The following is a 22,415-nucleotide window of genomic DNA, read 5'->3' as shown; positions in this document are numbered from 1 at the left end:
CTATGTATTAGTATACATTTGGCCCCCAAATAAAAGGTAATATATATTATTTTTTAAATTGCTGAAAAATCACACTTTTTAATGTAGTTAGCTTTAGAAAAGTGTATCAATTGTTAAATAGAAAAAAGTTTTAAAGTATGCAATGTTCCAAATTTTTTATTTTGCATTAAGATAAACTTTATAATATACTGTTTAAAGACTGATATAAAATAAAATACTTAATTTAAAATTATTTATCATGTATATTTATCATATAATATGAAAAAAATTTTAATGATTTTGTAAATTCCTAGCAGGTTTCTAGCTATAATACAGTTGTCCCTTGGTATCCGCAAAGGGATTGGTTCCAGGACCGCCCACAGGTACCAAAATCCATGGATGCTCAAGTTCATGGGTGCAGAACCCAAAGACACAAAGGGCCGACTGTACATAACTATGAAAAGAATTCTTGGGTCAAAAAAGTTGAAAATGCTGCCTTGGTTATTTTGGTACTCAAAAGGAAGAACTTGAGAAATGAATGAAACAAACATTTTTATATTTTAAGGATAATGTAATGAACACCTCTTTAAATAAGAAAACTGATTTCACATTTACACCCTTATGTAAATATGTAATATGAATGTTTTTCTGAAGCCATCAGAATCAACAAAGAATTGTTCAGATTAAAATTTTTTTCAAAATATATTTATACCCTCCCTTGTTCCAGAAAGAATTTAAAGCAGGTCAGTCCCCTAATGAATATAATTAATGATTTCAACACGTAGTTTTGAAACAGGAATTTTTTCACGCCAGTTTTATTCCTGCCAAAAGTTCATAATGTGAATCTAATCATGAAGAAATATCAGATGAACTCAAACTGAGCTTCATTCTAAAAAATAACTGACCTGTACTCTTCAGATGCCAGTCCCATGAAAAAGACCAAGGCATTGCTCCAGAAATAAAATACCTTAAAGGGAAATAAAAATCGGTTGCAATGCATGATCTGGAATCTCGTTCTAAAAAATATTATTGGAACAACTGACAAAATATGAATAAGGTCAATAGATTGGATATAAAAGTTTTGTATTGGTGTTAATTTCCTGAGTTTAATTATTGTACTGCATTTATGTCCTTGTGCCCTTGTTTGGGGGTGGAAAGGAGAGAGAGGGTATAGGAAAATGTGATAATATATTCACGTTTAGAGGAAGTCTAGACGAAGGGTGTAGTTTTGTACTATTCTTGCAACCTTGCTCTAAGTCTGAAACCATATCTTAAAAAAACAGTACAAAGAAAAGACAAAACAGAAACTCTTAATAGGTTTAGATAGAGTAAGTGACAGCTGTTCACTACTCTTCCTCCCTTATTCCTCTTATGATCCAGTAGAGAGAGCAGCTTACTGAAGGGGAATCGTAGATACACAAGGTCACTGCGACAAAAGTGAGGTGCCACCTGTGAGGCAAAGATGCACAGGGACAATCCCAACAGCCATCACTGCTAGGCAGAAAGCACCGCACTCAGGTGGACAGTTAGGTAGGAAGCGCCTGAGTGTCTTCCCCTGGCCATTCACAAGGCACAGCTCAAGACCCAGGTGGCAATACGCCTAGGTTTACTTATTTGCTCTGCCTACGACATGGCAGAAACATATCATTATTCTTGTTTTGCAAAATAAAATCAAAACCAAAGACCCACACACACACAAAAAAAAGTATTTTGCTCAAGGCCACTCAGTGAGCACGTTGCAGAGTTGAAAAACTACCCCCCAATTAATTGGGTCTCTAGTTTATTACTTTACGTATCAAGTTTGGCATCATCAGTGGCATTTCAATTCTTTCCCCCATTTTGTGCCTTTGTCTCCCTTGGGCTTCACTTAGACTCTGACGAGGCCACTGTGAATGCCTGGACTGCTCCTCTGGTCCTGGATACTCACACCACTGTGTCCAGAGAGTTCCTTCTGTGTGCTTTTTAAAAGTACAGGGGAACACAACACCATCACAAACTATTTACTACCAGATTAAATATGAGAGAACAAGAGCAGTAGGGGCAGTTTTTTCTTCTTCAGATAGTAAAAGGAGAATGAATCACAATTATTTATAACAAGGGTGATGAAAACAGAGGACCTTGGTAACAAAAACATTCCACATGTGCTCCTTTAGGAATCCTTCCTACACCACATGTCTTCAATAATAATAATTTTAAAATTTTATGTACACCTGGGCTATCTAAAACTGAGTGCCATTTTTCAAAGATCTCAACACGAAGCTGTAAATGAAGAAGTTAGATTTGTTCTCCTCAAACTAGGGAGGGATGAATCCTTTGGGTTTCCTTTTCTAAAATGGTTTAAATATTCAATAATTCTGTTATGTACCGAAGAGACAGAGCGTTTGGTTCTAAAGCAGAGTTGCTGTTCAAAGGACTCTGATAATGCCTGAATTTTGGAATGGGAACTTATTTTTGATTCCAGTGGCTCCTTGAATGACCCATCCCCTGAGCATTTTCTGTAATCCCGCATGTGAGTATGGCATTGAAATCCCTGGTCCTCAAAAGAATGCCGTCTAGGATGGCTGTCAGATGACATCATGCTGGGAAGCACAGGAAACTGGGAATACAGAATTTAAAAATTTACAATATAAAGAGACTGCACAATATTAGCACAGAGACAGAATGTCCATAAATTACTAACCAAACAAATCTCACGTTGAACTGAAATTTTATCTTCTTGATCAGTAGGAGCTTTCTCCTGCAATGAGGCAGTGGGGTCAATTGGTCAAAACATTAAGTAGAACATCCCAAGATTAGCTATGTTGCTCCTCTATCATTAGGGTGGTATAATAAAGTGTTCCAGCCTTAAATTGACATGTAAAGATAAATTTCAAAATGATCAAAATAAATTTTTAATGAAGCCATAAACATTTAAGAAATAATACAAAGGCAAATATTTGTGTGATTTCTGTATGGAGAAGGAATTTCTAAGCAAAAGAGCAATGGAAGAAGTCATAGGGAAAAAATTAATTTGACTACATAAAAATAAAGCTAATGTGCATAAAAAACAACATATAATATGGTAGACAAGAAAAACTTAAAATATTTGCTGCATGTTTAATAAATATTCTGAAAATAAGGATATTTCACATAATACACACAAACATAGAGGTCATGTACTACAATGACATCAGTGTTAAAATCACAATTGGAAAATGATGAAAAAAAGATAGTTCAGATAAACCAAACTTCTTGAAAGAATTGTGACACTTGCTCCGTTAATTTGTCTCACTCCCCAACCCACTCCACTCCAGCTTTTTCACTCACACTTTTTCTTTTTTTTTTTGGTTTTTGTTTTTGTTTTTTAAAAGGTATATTTAGTTCCTGTGCAAACTTTGCTGTAGCAGAGAATGCTGCAATGATACACATTTTGGATGTGTATGAATGTATCTGTAAAAGTGAAACAGGTAGGTTAATAAAGAATAAGTGCATTTTAAATTATGATATGTATTGTCAAATTATTCTCCAAAGAGGTGATACAAATTAATATTCCAAACCATGAGTGTGCCTGTTTCCCCACTTTCCAACAAATAGGAAGAGTGAGATAGTATTATTGTTTTAATATGTATTTTTCTTATAATGAATGATGCTGTATAAACTTCATATGATAGAAATTGATGGAGACTTTAGGATTTCTTGGCATCTCATGTGTTACAGAGGATTAGACCCATTTCACAAGCGTGTGGGCAAAGGGGCCCATACTCTGGGCTCCAAGATACCTGGGTTTGGAGTTTGAGATGAGGTCCCATTGATGGAGCACCTACTATGTGCAGACACACTTGCCCCTCACAGCAAGCAGAAACTTGCCCTTCCACAGTGCTATTATTTATCTGAGAAAAGTTGATTAAATGGCTTTTCTAAAGCTACATGACTGATAAAGGGAAGAGCTAGGATTGCAATCCAAGTCAATTGTAACCACACTCTGTGCTCTTTCTGCGTCCTGGCATTACTAACTGCTAACTTGGAGCAACAAGGCCAGCAGATCTGAAATCAGAAAACCCAGGTATGTCAATCTGCTACTCACTAGCTGTGCGACCTTGGGTAAATGATAACCTCTTTAGGGGTGAGGGAGGTCCTCAGGTTTCTCAAAGAATTTGTCAAAAAGCTGGAGTTGTTACCTTCAAGTCCTTCCAGGCCTCAGTCTGTAGTACCTTGTAATATGGCAAAAAATAGCTGTTAGCAGTTGCCTTATGTATTGAGGTGCTCCTATGTTGGGTGCATATATATTTATAATTGTTATATCTTCTTCTTGGATTGATCCCTTGATCATTATGTAATGTCCTTCCCTGTCTCTTGTAACATTCTTTATTTGAAAGGGTATTTTATCTGATATGAGTATAGCTACTCCAGCTTTCTTTTGGTTTCCATTTGCATGGAATATCTTTTTCCATCCCCTCTCTTTCAGTCTGTATGTGTCCCTAGGTCTAAGTGGGTCTCCTGTAGACAGCATATATATGGGTCTTGTTTTTGTATCCATTCAGCAAGCCTGTGTCTTTTGGTTGGAGCATTTAATCCATTCACGTTTAAGGTAATTATCGATATGTATGTTCCTATGACCATTTTCTTAATTGTTTTGGGTTTGTTTTTGTAGATCCTTTTCTTCTCTTGTGTTTCCCACTTAGAGAAGTTCCTTTAGCATTTGTTGTAGAGCTGGTTTAGTGGTGCTGAATTCTCTTAGCTTTTGATTGTCTGTAAAGCTTTTGATTTCTCCATCAAACCTGAATGAGATCCTTGCCGGGTAGAGTAATCTTGGTTGTAAGTTCTTCCCTTTCATCACTTTAAGTATATCATGCCACTCCCTTCTGGCTTGTAGAGTTTCTGCTGAGAAATCAGCTGTTAACCTTATGGGAGTTCCCTTGTATGTTATTTGTTGTTTTTCCCTTGCTGCTTTCAATAATTTTTCTTTGTCTTTAATTTTTGTCAATTTGATTACTATGTGTCTTGGCGTGTTTCTCCTTGGGTTTATCCTGTATGGGACTCGCTGTGCTTCCTGGACTTGGGTGGCTATTTCCTTTCCCATGTTAGGGAAGTTTTCAACTATAATCTCTTCAAATATTTTCTCTGGTCCTTTCTCTCTCTCTTCTCCTTCTGCGACCCCTATAATGCGAATGTTATTGTGTTTAATGTTGTCCCAGAGGTCTCTTAGGCTGTCTTCATTTCTTTCCACTCTTTTTTCTTTATTCTGTTCTGCAGCAGTGAATTCCACCAATCTGTCTTCCAGGTCACTTATCCGTTCTTCTGCCTCAGTTATTCTGCTATTGATTCCTTCTAGTGTAGTTTTCATTTCAGTTATTGTATTGTTCATCTCTGTTTGTTTGTTCTTTAATTCTTCTAGGTCTTTGTTAAATATTTCTTGCATCTTCTCGATCTTTGCCTCCATTCTTTTTCCGAGGTCCTGGATCATCTTCACTATCATTATTCTGAATTCTTTTTCTGGAAGGTTGCCTATCTCCACTTCATTTAGTTGTTTTCCTGGGGTTTTATCTTGTTCCTTCATCTAGTACATAGCCCTCTGCCTTTTCATCTTGTCTATCTTTCTGTGAATGTGGTTTTTGTTCCACAGGCTGCAGGATTGTAGTTCTTCTTGCTTCTGCTGTCTGCCCCCTGGTGGATGAGGCTATCTCACACTTTTTCATCTAACACTAATGTTAGTCAGGATATTGGTCTCCATGTTGCCAAATTCTGGGCACTTAATGGTCGTTAGTCACTCCATAGCATTCAACTCAGTTGCCTATTGAACCCTTCTGGTAACAGTCTTTCCCTTGCCTTCTACCACTGCACCCTCTTGGTTTCCCTTTGATCTTTCTGCCACTGTGTTTTAGACATTTTTGCTCACTTCTCCCTTCTAACTACTCATAACTGTTGGAGTCCCCTGACACTCTAAACTAGTCCTCCTTCCCTTCCTTTGCTTTCTTACTTTACACTGTCTCCCTCAATGTCTCACCCCCAGGCTTCAATTTCCATCTATAACCTAGTTTGTGATTTATTTGTTAGCCCAGACCTCTCTTCTGAGCTTCTTCCCACTGAACTTCTCCTCTTGGTATCCCATAGGCACCCCACCTGACTTGTCCAAATTTGAACTCATCATCTCTCCTTCCCAAGCCTGCTTCTCAAGTGTCCCAGAACTCAGAAACCGGCACCACCATTTGCCCGGTTACTTGGACCAGTAACTCAGAAGCCCCCCTCCACATCCAATTGCCAAGTCAGCAGATTCCACCTCTTAAATGTCTCTCAAAACCATCTACTTTTTTCCGGCACCACTGTTACTACCCTAATCCAAGTCATCATTACCTTTCACCCAGATTCCAGCAGCAGGCTCGTAGTAGTGGATATCCTGCATTCACCCTTACTCACTTTATTTCACTCTTCCCACAGCAGCCAGCATAGTTAAAACAACATCAAACTCATACCTTATCACATTTCATTTTACGCCTCATCTTGCACCACCCTCACCTCTTCAGTGACATAGCCTCACTGGTCTTCTGTCAGTTCCTCCAGCTCACCTGCTCCTGCCCAGCACAGGCACTTTCACAAGTGGTCCTCTCTGGCTGTGACCCCGCCCACAACCCCATCGCTTCACCTCATCCCTGGCTAATCACCCTGCAGTCACCGTGGAAACTGCATTTCCCCAGAAAGCCTTTCCTACCACCCCAATTGGTTCAGGCCCCTGAACCACCATTAGACGCTCTCCTGAGATCTCACACTTCTTCATGACACTTATCACAACTGTCATCAATAATTTGGTTAATTTTGTTACACATCTCTCTTCTCCATTAGACTGTATGCTCCTTCATGTCAGGGGCTACATTTCATTCTCTGCTAGAATCTCAGTATGCAGCACTTTGCCTTCTTCATAGCATGAGTTCATTACATATATATTGAATGAATAAATGTATAAAGAATGTATAAGAATGTATAAATAAATGTATAAAGAAAAAGAAATACCAAACATAAAAATTGTTTATGCTTATTAGTAGTCAAAAATTATGTTAAATGATGTCACATACAATTTTGCCTTCCAAGTTAGCAAAAAAAAATTTTTAATAATACTAACACTAGTAAGAGTGCTGGGGGATAGGCACTGTCATTCCTTGCTGGTAGGACTATAAATGGATACAGCTTTCCTAGAAAGCTGTTGGCAGTATGAGTGAGTCAAAAGGCTTAAAATAATTTCCCTCCTTGGGTCCATCCATCGCACGTTATTATGGGCTGATTTGTGTCGTACCTCCCCCCAACACCCACCCCGCTAAATTCATATGTTGAAGCCCTACTCAGAATGTGGCTTGTAGCTCAGAATGTGACTGTATTTTGGATAGGGTCTTTAAAGATTAAGTTAAAATGAGGCCATTAGGGTGGCCCTAATCCAATCTGACTAATGTTCTTACAAGAAGAGGGAATTTAGAGACACTAGGGATATACTCACGCAGAGGAAAGACCATGTGAGGACACAGCGAGAAGGTGCCATCTATCAATACAAGCCAAGGAGAGAGGCCTCAGAAGAAACCAAACCTGCTGACACCTTGATCTTGGACTTCCAGCCTCCAGAGCTATGAGGAAATAAATGGCTGTTGTTTAAGCCACCCAGACTGTGGTATTTTGTTATGGCAGCCTGAGCAAACTAATACACATATATAGAAACTTACTCTCAAACAATAATCAGAAATATGGTTAAAGATTTATAAAGTTGGGGCTTCCCTGGTGGCGCAGTGGTTAAGAATCCGCCTGCCAATGCAGGAGACACAGGTTCGAGCCTTGGTCCGGGAGGATTCCCACATGCCGCAGAACAACTAAGTCCGTGCACCACAACTACTGAGCCTGTGCTCTAGAGCCCGCATGCCACAACTACTGAAGCCCACGCGCCTAGAGCCCATGCTCTGCAACAAGAGAAGCCACCGCAATGAGAAGCCCGCACACCGCAACGAAGAGTAGCCCCCGCTCGCTGCAACTAGAGAAAGCCTGCGTGCAGCAACGAAGACCCAATGCAGCCAAAAATAAATTAATTAAATAAAATAAATTTTTAAAAAAAGATTTATAAAGTTGCTAAGATACATGAGGTAAGTATGTATAAATTAGTCCATTTACTGTAGGTCAGACATGGTACTTGGTGCTATGGATAAACTGGGGAGCAAAACAGAGTGTCCCCTTCTTAGAACTTATGTCTGCAATGGCGATAAATAAATGGGCATATGCCTACATCCTTGGCCAAATGCTATTAAGGGAATGTTCAAGGTGCAATAACAGGGTATAGCAGAGTAAAACCACATATATTTGGATGGGTGTTGAGGTGACTGGGAGGGTCAGGGGAGACTTCTGTGAAGGTGTGACAATTAAGCTACAATCTGAAGGATGAGCGGGGTTAATTAGGAAACAGAGAACGCTTGTCCACCTGAGGATGAGACCATACATGCAGAAGCCCTGCCACAGAAGGAGCTTGCTGGCGTAGAAGGAAGAGAAGTCTGGTAAGGCCAGGGAGCGCCTGAGAGGAGAGGGGCGGGCTGGGATGGGTAAGCTGTGGGGACATCATAAGATGGGCAATCTTAAAACATACCCAACTGTGATCAAAGCCTTTGTCTGCGATCTGGGGTTGTTTTCTTCCTACTCCATTTTAGTATTTTTCATGTTTTCTACAGTGATCATGTATTATATTATCAGGAAAGAAATAATACTTGAACATTTGAGACTGGGACACAGAAGGACAAATATTACATAAGGTATCTGAAATGGTCGAGCTGATAGAAGCAAGGAATAGAATGGTGGTTGCCAAGGGCTGGGAGGAGGGGGATATGGGGAGTTGCTAATCAATGGGTATAAAATTTCAGTTATGCAAAATAAGTTCTAGAGATTTGCTGCACAACATTGTGCCTAAAGATGACAATACTGCATTGTACACTTAAAGATCTGCCAAAGACGGTGGAGCTCATGTTACATGTTCTCACCACACTAAGATTTGAAAAATAAAACTTAAAAATGTGAGACTGGGAGTGAAATGCAGATGTTTGTACAAATGTCCTCTTCCATTGAGAGACCTGAAAAAAATGCAAGGGTTTCCATCACAATATAAATAAACACTTAATATCTCCTTATAGCAGATGACATTTCCAGTTAGTCTCTTTTGGTGTGGGACCTTGTGAGAAACAAGCTTAAAAGAGCTCTCTAATTGGTTACAGGGAGAAAGCTCCCACTTTAAAAAATGTTTACTTACTAAGCAAGCTCTACTTTTGGAATTTTATATCCCCTTCTAATGTAATTTCACTCACAAAGACTTGAATCAACGCCCTAAATAGCTGACTTTTTCAAGGTCTGGACTTGTCACCTCCATGGTCATGGACCAATCTTATGGATCTATCTCACATGCTGTGAAGCAGGCTCTAGCACGTGGAATGGGATCCCCACGCTCCGAGCTCAGCACCTGGACTCCCCAGCTCTCAGGCTACATAGCCTGCAGCAGGCATGGATTTTCTGAGCAATAACTACCCAGTGCCCTGACTCTCACTAGAAAACAGTGTTCTGAAAAACAATGCTGTTTCCTACTGTGGTCTCAGAAAAGCATTTCTGTCAAAAAAAAATCCTATGCACTCTCTAACCCCAAGCCATAGGTCCTCACTTTAAAAAAAAAAAAAAGTTATGTAACATCTTCACTTCAAGAGCTTAACTACTTGATGTTTTTTATTCTGGGTTTAATTGCAATCACCCTTCAATTGTACACCTCCTGCCCTCTGAGTAAATGCAAGCACCTGAGCCACCCATCAACAGCAAGATGAGAAACAAGAGGGAGAAAGATCCAGGTGTTGAGACAGTAAGACCCATGTTGAATCTTAGTGCACCGTGTGTGTCAGGGACTCTGGGGACCATGCGCTTATCTCTAACCTCAGAACAAATCCTACAAGGGAGTCATTCTTCCCCTTTTACAGATGAAGCAAATGAATCTTAGTTTGGCTAAGTGACTTGCCTATGACATGTGACTAGTGACTTTACGGGAGAGGTAAAGTGCCATGCCTAAGCATAAGACATATCTTCCTTGGCTGAATAATCCCAAACTTCTGTCTTCAGCAGCAGCAACAACTTCATTCTATTTCTATGTGAAACTTCCTGTAAACGTGACTTCTAATAATGTACCAGTTGTAACAGAATTCGATTACGAAAGTAATAATAATTTGTAGGTCTTTAGGAATTAGTCTAAAAGAATTTTATGTGAGGAATATTTTATAATGTAGACTAATTGCCTATCAACAGAGCCAAGAGGGTTATAAATTAGTCAACTAGCTATATATGGTAACAGCATCAGGCAAAAAAAAGATTCAAGTGTTCAACTGGTGAAACGGTAGGTCAGTACCATCCACTGGGCATCCTTTAGGGAAACTAAAAGACATTTTAAACTCTGACACATAAGAAGGAGGAGGAGGAGGACGGAGAGGGGAAGGTGCGGGGGAGGAGAGGAGGAGGAGGAGAAGAAGTACTTATTAGGTACCAGGCACTGTCCTAAGCACGCTGTATACATTACTCACTGGATCTTAACAACACCCATATGACGTATGTACTATTATCATCAATTCCATTTACATAGAGGGAATCTCAGACAGAGAGAGGTTAGGTAACTTGCTCAGAGTTATGCTGCCAGTAGTAGGCGCTGGGAGGCTACCTCCAGAGCCCTCACTCTTACCCACTCCACTCTGCTGCCTTCCCAGCAACTCCTCTATGTCAGCATCTAGTAGAAGAGAGGAAACAAGTCCATGGAAGTTTATGATAAAAGCTCCTCTGTAGAAACATCCCTGATGCCTGAAATTCTATTCGTAGTTTCATTTCTTTGGATTAAGGCATTGTCTCCTCTTAAAATTAAATACAAATTTAATCTGAAAAACAAGGAACCACTGTTAGTCATGAAACTTTAGGGCATCCCCTCTCTCTTCGGGTTCGAGAAATCCTCTAAGGGGGCCATGCCCCACCCCATCCCTGTAGTGAGCAACTACAGGAGAACCACCGCTGCAGTGAGATACTACAAGGACGAGAGTGTGTAGCTACCCTTGGGCCAATCAGGGATAAAAATTAAAATTAGATATATCTTCTGCAGCTTTAAATTGAGAATATGACGACAGAATATAAAATTGGTTAAAGGTGATTATTTTTAAAAATTTTTTTAACATCTTTATTGGAGTATAATTGCTTTACAGTGTTGTGTTAGTTTCTGCTCTATAACAAAATGAATCAGCTATATCCATACATATATCCCCATATCCCCTCCCTCTTGCATCTCTTTTATATTTAAAAAAAAATCCCTTGTGTGCAGATAGGTAGAGGTTTATTTTGTACCCCTCAAATGATATGATGTAGACCAGCACATGTGCTTATGTGAGCATCAAAGAAGCACTGAGAAAGTCCATGTAGAGTTAGCAAAGCCCCAGGTCAGGGAACTCAGTTCCTCCTTGAAGAGATCTTTCATTCAGCATAATCCTCCCTTCCACCAGGCCCTAACTGTATAGAACAGTGTTAAGAAAACCATGTTAAGCTGAAGGAGAAGATGACTAAAAAGTCGAACAGACTATTTAAAATTCACTTTCAATGAGTAGAATAAATAAGGGATATGGAGATTGTTCTACTTCAAGTCTGTATTCATGTGACGATGCAGGGAGAAGGTAGATTAGTTCTGCCTTCATATGAGAGAGTGATAAGAGAGACTTCATATTACTTACCTTATTTTTTATCACCAAGCACCTCAGGAGAGTAAAGTTAGATATTTTAATTTGCTTTAAATCAGCAGTCACAGATTATAATGAGTCTTGTCAAAAAGTAGTGTTCTCTGAGAAGGACCAAGTTTTACCCCTTGTCTACCTCATTCTTCCTGCCAAGTTTGTGTCTTCCTCTAGATTAGAAGTGCCACAAGAACTAACACCATATGTCTTCTTTTTCCCTGTAATCCTATTGTGCCTTGCACAACGCCTGGCACACAGTAGGTGTTCTATAAATATGTTTAATGATTTAATGCTCCATCACTATGGTTTTGCAAGAATCATGAGGCTGAAGAGCCATATTAGAAACCACATTCAAATAGGAAAGAAGGGGAAAATTCTTCTCTTCCTTTGCATGCAATACTGATGGATGTAGGTTACTAATAGGTTGCAAGAGGGAAGAGCCTTAGAGTGGAGCAGTGGGGAGAGAAGGAAAAAGATAAGGCTAAAAGTAAGCTCTTTTTTTTTTTAAGGTCTTTTATTGAGCTCAAAGCAAAACAGAAAACTTCAAAACCTAATTTTTCTCATATCTCTAAAGTAAGAAAAATTTGAGCGCATCTTAGAGTTAGGAAAAGTTAAGTATCCAACTACAGATTCACTTCACAAATACATGGCATTGTGTGAATAGAGATGAAGAATCAGACCCCCCATTTTCTAGGTCTCTGCCCACATCACCCAAGGTTCCCTGATCTGTGATCTGTGATTTGTGTTTTCTCAACTCAGTCAGGTTGTCATGTTTATCCCATGCTTTGTCTCCTTAGATAAACACATGCTTTCTGCATGTTAGTCTGATAATTATGGAATTCATTGTCAACTCAGAGAATCTAAACAGGTTAATTCAGGCAAATGTCCAAAGCCAGTACGAGCAGGAAAAGATATATGGACCCCACTGAGAAATGTTATACAAAACAAATTTTGCTATTCCCGAAGAGTTTAAGGCAAACAATATTACAACCTATAAGTGCATTCTTGAAATAGGGTAGATTTTCCCAGTTTTTAAAGTCTAACAGATACTAAAATTCAAATGAGAGTGTGATAAGCAGGTGTTTACTTTACAACAGAATCATGGAAAGCTAGAGCTAGAAGGGTTCTTGGAGATCAACCAATGCAACCTCTCTCCTTTTTTACTTAAAGAACCTGAAGTTCAATGAGGTGTTGAAATGCGCCCTTTGTGCCTGATTACGCATTTGGTAAGAGATCTATTTTCAAATATTTGTGTCTCAAAGAGGTCTTATTCCTCAAACTTGCTGATCATTGGGAGTAAAAGATTGCCTTACAAGTTTTAATATACTTCACATGCGTTATGCTTCTGGGCACTCCGGAGCTAAAAATAAAATAACATTACCCCAAAACTTATTTGGTTCTGGAGTTAGCAGTAGCAGGGGGTTGGGGAAATATTCTCTGGTAGCTGGAATTCTAAGTGACATGTGTACCCGCTGCTGAGTCTACACCTGGTCAGGCCCACCCACTCCCCTCTTGGGAGCTTTCCTGCTCCCCTGACACGGGGTGCTCTGCCTAGCCATGGAAGAATAGTGCTGAGGGTGGTAGAATGTTGGCTTTGTCTCCCATCAGGAAACCAAATGAGAACCAGCAGAAAGAGTGTATCAAATTTATCAGAGGTAGTGATTTACTATGTGGAATCCCCAATTCCTTAGATGTCACCAAATAGTGGAGCTATTTTCAGTATTTCAAAAAGACTACTGGAAATCAAACAGTGATCCACAACAATGCTACACAGACTATAACATCAGGTTTCTTTCCTTTGGCTTGAATTATATTACCACCCAATAGGATTATGCCAGGCTTATCAGGAGCTCTGAATAGCGGTTAAATATATCTTAGGTTGCTAAAAACGAAGGAATCATTACTTAATAGATGGAAATCAGGTCCCTTGGAGGACAAGACAAAATGAGTATAAAAAAAGGTTTGGAAGTACTCATTTTCAACCAAAGAAAACTTTATACCAAAGGACTCTCAAAAAGATCTAAGAGAAATCCCCCTTCCCCTAGTCTAGCTCTCCCCCGGTTCTGTCATAATAACTCACTGGACAGGGCAGGGAGGTTTTCCTGTAACTGGAGTCTTGTGATCCACGGCGGTCCCGGAGTCCTCTCTCATCCTCCTCTATCCAGCTGTGACCCCAGAAGCTGCTCATCCATTTGGCAAAAGACACATCATCATCATCATCATCTTTGTGCTCCATGTAAAGGTGATTCAAAATATCGAAGGCCTGCTCCTAAATCTGGCAGAGAGAAATATTACCCAACAGGGCTGACTTGATGAAACCCAGGATCTCCCTCAAAAGACAAAACGAAACTGATGTTTTCAAATGGCCTCTGATAATGGAATCCTTAAAGGAGAAAGATTTACTAAACAACCACTTCACCATCAGGCAGCCTCTGGTAGTCTATTTATAAATTGTGCAGCCCACATTCCCCTCCCCTCCCCCTGTCTTTTTAAATTGAGATGCTTTTTAATCCTTCCATTGCTGGGGCTTGTGCCTGGCAGCCTAAGGGTGGGAAGCAGAGTCCACTGCCTGGTTTTCCCTGTGTTTTGTTGCTGATGGCATGTGATGGCATCTCCAGCTGTTAATGGTGTTGGAGCATGACCTTCATAATATGCCTGTCAGCTCCAGGCCAGCTCTGAAACGGGGCCACTTACAAGGGACAGACTCAGCCTGAAAGATAGCCAGCTATGGTGTGTCATATCTAGAGCCAGATATTCTCCTAATGAATAAATTTGATATTGTTATAAAATCTAGCTCCTGGGGCAAAAGAAACAGGAGGGATTTTTTTTTGGGGGGGGGGATATATTATTTTTATATGTACAAAGGTAAATAATGTACATGTACAATGTACAAATCTTAAGTGTATAGTTTGATGAAGTTTTACATACGTATACCCTTCTAATGACCACAACTATGCAGGTGAAGACACAGACTCTTTCCAGTACCCCAGCAGTCTCCTTCTTTCCCCCTTCCAATCTAACCTCCCTCCAAAAGGTTAAGACTTCTGACCTCTGTCACTGTAGATTAATTTTGCCTGTTTTTGAACTTTCTTTCAATGGAATTATATAGTATGTATTATTTTGTGTCACTTAACATTATGTTAGTGAGATTTATCCATGCTTTTATAATAACAGTAGTTCATGCTGTATAGTATCGCATAGTATGATTATCTAACCTTTAAAAATTCAGTCTAATATTGATGGTCATTTCGGGCTATCATTTGGGTTGTTTACAGTTGGGACTATTATAAATAAAGATCCTATGAGCATTAGAGTCCCTGTCTTTTAGTGTTTTGTGGTTTTTTTCCAAGGTAAGGAGAATATTACATTTATTGAGCCCCTTACTTTGCACCAGGTATGGAGTCGAGTATTTTACGTATGCTACTTTCATTATTAACAACCCTGTGTCTGGGATATTTTCATCACATTTTATAGATGAGGAAGTTGAGATTCAAATAGATCATCACTTCCCGAAGGTGAAATTACTACTAAGCAGCACAGCCACATTTGAAGCAAGGAGTATAACAAAGTCCGGGTTCTCTCCACCATTCTGCCAGTATTCCAAGAAACTTTTGATAAATCTCGCTTTTTTTTTTTTTTTTGAGTGGTTCAAACAAAATGAATTTTATTTATCTTCCATGAAACAATTCAGATATAAACGGCTAGTCCACAAAACCATCCAGGACCCAGACTCCTTATATCTTTTCATTTGGCATCCCCTGAAGTGTTGTCTGGACAGATGGTCAAAACTGAGTCACCGGCAATTGAGCGTTCCAGCCAGCAAGAATGGGGAAAGACAGAAAGTAGAGGGCAAGCAACTTCCTTTTAAAGGAGCAACACTCAGTTTTGCTCACATCAATTTTGCTCACATTCTACTGGCAAAAAAAATCATTCACACAGCTGCAACCGGTTATAAAGAAGCTGGAAAATGTAGTGTTTACCTGGAAAGCTATGTGCCTAGCTACAATGCAGAGATTCTCTTACTAAAAGGAAAAAGAGAATGGATACAGGGGATAAGTACAGCCTCTGCCAGAGGCAGTGTACCCTGAAGTGTGTTAAGGAAACACTAGTTCCATGAATTGTCAACGGACTTACCAAAAAACAAGTTCTTTATAGCTGGACTTATCAGAGCCTTTAATACACTAATGGTTAAACTCTGTGAGGGAGGAATAGCTTTGCTACATTACCTAGATTTATTTGACCATGGGATCCATTTTTCAAAGGTCAACTCTTAGAGCTAATATGTGGTGGAATACCTTTTGGGAAACACTACTCTGGAATACTGCTCTCTCTTTTTTTTAATAGATCTTTATTGGAGTATAATTGCTTCACAATACTGTGTTAGTTTCTGTTGTACAACAAAGTGAATCAGCCATATGCATACATATATCCCCATATCCCCTCCCTCTTGAGCCTCCCTCACCCTCCCTATCCCACCTCTAGGTCATCGTAAAGCACCGAGCTGATTTCCCTGTGCTATGCTGCTGCTTTCCACTAGCTAACTATTTAAAATTTGGTAGTGTATATATGTCGATGCTACTCTCACCTTGCCCCAGCTTCCCCCTGACCACCGTGTCTTCAAGTCCACTCTCTATGCCCGTGTCTTTATTCCTGCCCTGCAACTAGGTTCAGGGTTGAACCTAGTTCAACCTTTTTTTTTTTTTTAGATTCCATATATATGTGTAGCGTACGGCATTTGTTTTTCTCTTTCTGACTTACTTCACTCTGAATGATAGACTCTAGGTCTATCCACCTCATTACAGATAACTCAATTTCGTTTCTTTTTATGGCTGAGTACTTTCCATTGTATATATGTGCCACATCTTCTTTAGCCATTCATCTGTCGATGGACATTTAGGTTGGTTCCATGTCCTGGCTATTGTAAATAGTGCTGCAATGAACATCGTGGTGCATGTCTCTTTTTGAATTATGGTTTTCTCTCAGGGTATATGCCAAGTAGTGGGATTGCTGGGTCATATGGTAGTTCTATTTTTAGTCTTTTAAGGAACCTCCATACTGTTCTCCATAGTGGCTGTATCAATTTACATTCCCACCAAAAGTGCAGGAGGGTTCCCTTTTCACCACACCCTTTCCAGCATTTATTGTTTCTAGATTTTTTGATAATGGCCATTCTGACCAGTGTGAGGTGATACCTCACTGTAGTTTTGATTTGCGTTTTTCTAATAATTAGTGATGTTGAGCATCTTTTCATGTGCCTCTTGGCCATCTGTATGTCTTCTTGGTGAAATGTCTATTTAGATCTTCTGCCCATTTTTTATTTTAATTGTTTGCTTTTTTGATATTGAGCTCCATTAGCTGTTTGTATATTTTGGAGATCAATCCTTTGTCCCTTGTTTCATTTGCAAATATTTTCTCCCATTCTGAGGGTTGTTTTTTTGTCTTGTTTATGGTTTCCTTTGCTGTGCAAAAGCTTTTAAGTTTAATTGGGTCCCATTTGTTTATTTTTGTTTTTATTTCCATTACTCTAGGAGGTGGGTCAAAAAAGATCTTGCTGTGGTTTATGTCAAAGAGTGTTCTTCCTATGTTTTCCTCTAAGGGTTTTATAGTGTCTGGTCTTATATTTAGGTCTTTAATCCATTTGGAGTTTATTTTTGTGTATGGTGTTAGGTAGTGTTCTAATTTCATTCTTTTACAGGTAGCTATCCAGTTAAATCTTGCATTTTTAAATAGAGGCATTCTTGGACATTTTCCATATAAAAATTCTCCCTTGAGCTGTAAAAATTGGCTTAACTGTAACCAATGTACCTAGAGCACTATTCTACAACTTATGTTACTAAGGGAAAGTAACCAAAGCACAAAATGGCTTGCAACATTTTTATTTCTTGCTTTAAATAACAGGGTGCATGCTTGTTACTTTTTAATATTTTATTAAAGAATGGAAGAAGCCTGGCTTCTCAATGACCCAGATGAGAAAAGAAAATACATAATTCTATGTCATCACTGTTGGTTGTCTCTGTTATTAAAGAAAGAAATCAGATAATTTTTCTTGGGGAAACAGGACCAGGTCTGTCCACAAAAGTTGACTATGGATGGACCTCTTCTTTTCTATTCCTCCTAGGACAGAAGTGTGTTTTCTTCCAATTTCTGAAACAAAAATAAATCTGTGGGCAGGGGATGGAGAAACCAGAGCAGATAATATCTAATTATTACTTCAAAGTATTTCGGGGAAAAGGAAATAGGACTTTATCTTAAAACCTCTTTGAGTAATATCTGTTTCTTGGACTTCTGTGCCCTCCCCTTAATGCCTTATACACAGAAACAATTTAGATATTGGAAAATGTGCAGAAAAAAAGGTATATATATATATATATGGAGAATTTATTACGAGGAATTGGCTCATACAGTTATGGAGACTGGGAAGCCCCATAGTCTGCCATCTGCTAGCTGGAGACCCAAGATAGCAAGTGGTGTAATTCAGTCTGAGTCCTAAGGCCTCCAGGGAAAGCAGTGATGTATTGATAAGTCCCAGTCCAAGAGCAGAAAAAGATGAGATGAGATCGCCCAGCTCAAGCAGTGAGGGAAGAAAAAAGGGTGAATTTCTCCTTCTTTTGCCTTCTGTTCTATTCCAGCCCTGAACTGATTGTATCATGACCACCCACATTGGCCTATTTACTTTACTGAGCCCACTGATTCAAATGTTAATCTTATCTAGAAACATCCTCACAGATACACCCAGAAATGTTTAATCTGGGCACCACATAGCTAGTCAAATAGACATTTAAACTAACCACACAGGCACTAATCCCATTCCTGACAGCTCCAGCCTCATGACCTATTTACCTTCCAAAGGTCCCATCTCCAAATACCACCACATTGGGGATTAGGCTTTAACATATGAACTTTGGAGGCCCACAGACATTCAGTTCACAATAGGGTACCTACATGACCAGTACCCAGCCAAAACCCTGAGCACGAAGCCTTTAATGAACATGTAGACAACATTTCACACATGTTGCCACAACTCATTGCTGGTGGAATTAAGCACATCCTATGGGATTTACCTGGAAAAAGGAATTTTGGAAATTTATTCCTGGTATCCTTCAGACTTCACCCAATATGCCTTTCCCTTTTTGATTTTGCTTTGTATCCTTTCAGTGTAATAAACCTTATCCACAAATACAACTATATGATGAGTCCTGTGGATTCTTCTAGCAAATCTCCAAACTGGGGGTGGCAGTTGGTATCAGAAATGGGATTCACTAAAACAAGCCCAACTCACTGAAATATGGCTAAAGCAGTATTTAGAAAAAGGATGAAGGGGACATAATGATAAACTTTCAATGCCAAGTGGTTACCTAGTCATCTGTGGTATGAAATGGCAGCAGAGATGATGTCTGCTATGAAAGGTGAAGATTACCTATGAAATTTTAAAATGATACATCCAACTCCAGAAGGATTGGCTCCTTGAATGTGCTGGCTGCTTTTGGCAATGGTAGCTGAAGTGAGGAGATTAAAAATTGCAAATGCAGCCTGGATGATGCCTTAGGGTTTTGTTCTCTCCTCCAGGTGGGAGGGGAAAAGATTATCAGTGCCAAGGCAAGCTTTAGATAAATCAGAAATAAAGGAGAAGGGAAAAACAACATTTTATCCACTGGTACGGCAGCCCCTTGCATTCCAGCTGGGACCTCTAAGCAGCTGTAATGTCAATCCTGAAAGCATTGAGTTTACTGCTAGGGGATTGTGTAAACTTGCAATGAAAAAGAGAGAGAGAGAGAGAAAGAGAGAGAGACTTTCAAAAAAATGGCTTTTTATTTTGTGGCTATTGCTTCTGGATGTATGATAAAAATAAATGTAAAATACGATATGCTTGTAATTTCATACATGTTAGAGGAATTATTGCAGTCAGGGAAAGCTGCCCAATAAAAGGTGTTAGTAGAACATAAATTCCTTGCTTTTTGCTGCAGGTGGATGGGTTAAAATTTAAACTCTTTGGGTATCGAAATCTCACAACTGATTATTTTTGCTAAGATTTTTGCCTGTTGGAGTCTACGGGAAAAGGTAGACAACATAAAAGGAGAGAAAATCTCCACAGGAAAATCAACTTTTGCATTTTAAAAGGCAGGTTTTAGTTTGCTAATAAGTTCTTATAAAATCAGATGTCTACTAGAGTCTGTCATACAGAGTGAAGTAAGTCAGAAAGAGAAAAACAAATACCGTACGCTAACGCATATATATGGAATCAAAAAAAACGGTACTGATGAACCTAGTGGCAGGGCAGGAATAAAGATGCAGATGTAGAGAATGGACTTGAGGACACAGTGGGGGAAGGGGAAGCTGGGACGAAGTGAGAGAGTAGCACTGACATATATACTCTACCAGATGTAAAATGGATGGCTAGTGGGAAGCTGCTGCCGAGCACAGGGAGATCACCTTGATGCTTTGTTATGACCTAGACGGGTGGGATAAGGAGGGTAGGAGGGAGGCTCAAGAGGGAGGGGATGGGGATATATGTATGCATATAGCTGATTCACTTTGTTGTACAGCAGAAACTAACACAACAATGTAAAGCAATCATACTCCAATAAAGATATTTTTAAAAAATCAAATGTCTAACCCTTAGAGGCTGATGATTTTCCAGCCCAATGTGCATGTTTTTGAGTGGGTCAATTTGGACTTTAAGTTTGACAAGATAAAAGGGGCTTAGAAGGACTTGAAACCTCACTGTCTGGCCCAGTAGTCTCTTGGCTTCGCTGCTGCTAAAGAAGAAAAGTCCTTTTTGGAATCCTGAATTCAGAAATCCTGTTTGCCTGGACCTAACAGTGGGATGAAACCTCATGATTGCGCTGGTCCATAAGGATTGTGATGGACCTCTAAAAGCAGACATAGGCTCAATGAACAGAACTCAGACTCTGGGACTATTGCAGATTTAAGGCCCTCCCCGCTTATGGGGCCATAAACTATAAAAACCATTATGGATGCCGACTGGACCACACAGGTCTCTTGCAGATGCCCATGGGAGAGTGCTTGTTCTCTGATGGGACCATATGAAACCAAGCTTCTAGTGGCTCCATCTGTATAGTGCAGAAACTAATTGCATCTGAGATGATTAATCACAAGAAACCTAACTTGTGATTCTTGTCGAAAGCTCCAAGTTGGGAGAGAGCACGTTATGGGGAGTGGGACCTCTGCACCCACTCCTAACGGATAGGGTTCTCATCCCCTTCCCAGGCATGTCTCAGTGCTGCTGACTTGTGTCTGGATTTTAAGATTACTTGAAATTTACAATGGACTGATAACCTGATTCTACTTCACTCACATTTCTTCTTAGTTAGGAATTCTGATTATTAAACATAGCTGTCCCCAGACAGACACTGGTCTTTTCTGGGCTATTTACTGAATAAATGATCAGGATGACAGGCGTCAGAGTTATGTAAACACATTCTGAAAACTCTTGAAAATTCAGGATTTTGTCCTACCAGTTCCTGAACATGATGTGTCTTTCTGGCTAAGTTTATTAAAATTGTTTTTCTATGTTATAAATTTTTCTATGACTCTGTTTGGATTTGTTAAATTAATACTTATTAAGTGGAGTGCAGGGTAGCAGATGGTGAGCTGCAGTTCAACAGTAGATCACAAGAGGAATTAAAATAGAGAAGTTTATTACTCACAGGTCCTGGAGGAAGTACCTGACATGCCTTGAGGGAGCACATGGGGAGGTCAGAGCAGAGTGCAGACAGAGAGAAGCAGGACCTGGGGAACATGTTTTTATTAGAGTCTAGGGGTAGAGTGCTTTGTGGTTCCCGGGCTAAGGCCTGATTGGTCAATTCAAACCAAAAGAGCCAGGGTTCTGATAAATCCCACAAAGGTCTTACTGGTCTTATCTAAGGAGCATATAAGGGGAAGGCACTGGGAAGCAGGGGAGATTGTTGATCACAAGGGCTGTTGGGGAAGTCATATCAGGAACTTACATTTCCTGGTGACTCTGTGAGCTGCCATCTAGGGCATGGGTTTGCCTGAGGGGACTAGTGTCAGTTCAAGGTCACTGCTGGCTGCTTGGCCAAACAAAATAGATGCTGAGGCAGCAACAGCATGGAGGAGCTTAGCTAAATTCTCAACACTCTCTTTATACCAAACACTTCCTGCTGAAAGGTCTAGATGAGAATAAAAAATGATTGGGGGAAAAAATGTAAAGTTAAGATTACTGTATGAGACACACTGATTTTGTAATAACACAGAAAAAACAAAAAGCCAGCACCTGGGAGATGCAGGGAAAGGTGGGCATTAATGATTTCTGTTTTTTATAACTGCTGTTTTTCAGAACTGATCCTGGGGGAATTCCCTGGCAGTCCAGTGGTTAGGACTTGGCGCTTGCATTTCCGGGGTCCCAGTTTCAATCCCTGGTCTGGAAGCTAAGATCCCGCAAGTTGCGCAGTACGGCCAAAAAAAAAAAAAAAAAAGAACCACTCCTGAATGCCAATGTTGCCTTCCCAAGATGCTGTAAGGTCTTGAATTCAAACTGACTGCTGAGCCTATGAGCACACCTGACAACACTGACTGTGACACAACAGGGAATGTCCCCAGCTCCTCAATTTCCATGAAGAACACCCGTAGATATTGTCCCCACTCATGAGGCAAATGAACTGATGTCAAAGACAAGCAAAACTGATTGAAACTGACTGCCTTCTGGAAATCCTTCTAAAACTAGGGACT

General features: G+C 39.8%; 1 protein-coding gene across 7 annotated transcripts in view; it reads right to left on the bottom strand.

Moving 5' to 3' along the window:
• The window catches only part of LNP1 (leukemia NUP98 fusion partner 1), a 44,362-nt gene that overhangs the window by 8,380 nt on the left and 13,567 nt on the right, over positions 1–22,415 (bottom strand). For 3 of the 7 annotated variants that reach the window (XM_082392235.1, XM_082392236.1, XM_082392234.1), the window contains 3 exons: positions 13,786–17,849; positions 2,660–2,716; positions 2,345–2,575 (listed from right to left, as the gene is read on the bottom strand). In XM_082392235.1, coding sequence (XP_082248361.1) covers positions 2,345–2,575; positions 2,660–2,716; positions 13,786–13,941 — 444 coding nt within the window. In that variant the 5' untranslated portion in view covers positions 13,942–17,849. Of the gene's footprint in view, positions 1–2,344; positions 2,576–2,659; positions 2,717–13,785; positions 17,850–21,373; positions 21,456–22,415 lie in introns of those variants that run through there. The other 4 variants (XM_082392239.1, XM_082392237.1, XM_082392238.1 and 1 more) reach the window with 3 other exon arrangements.

This window comes from Balaenoptera borealis, assembly GCF_965194805.1.
Source record: "Balaenoptera borealis genome assembly, chromosome: 5".
In the NCBI taxonomy this organism is placed as follows: Eukaryota; Metazoa; Chordata; class Mammalia; order Artiodactyla; family Balaenopteridae; genus Balaenoptera; species Balaenoptera borealis.
Note: the sequence above shows the minus strand (reverse complement) of the source record. Positions and strands in the feature narration are given on the sequence as shown.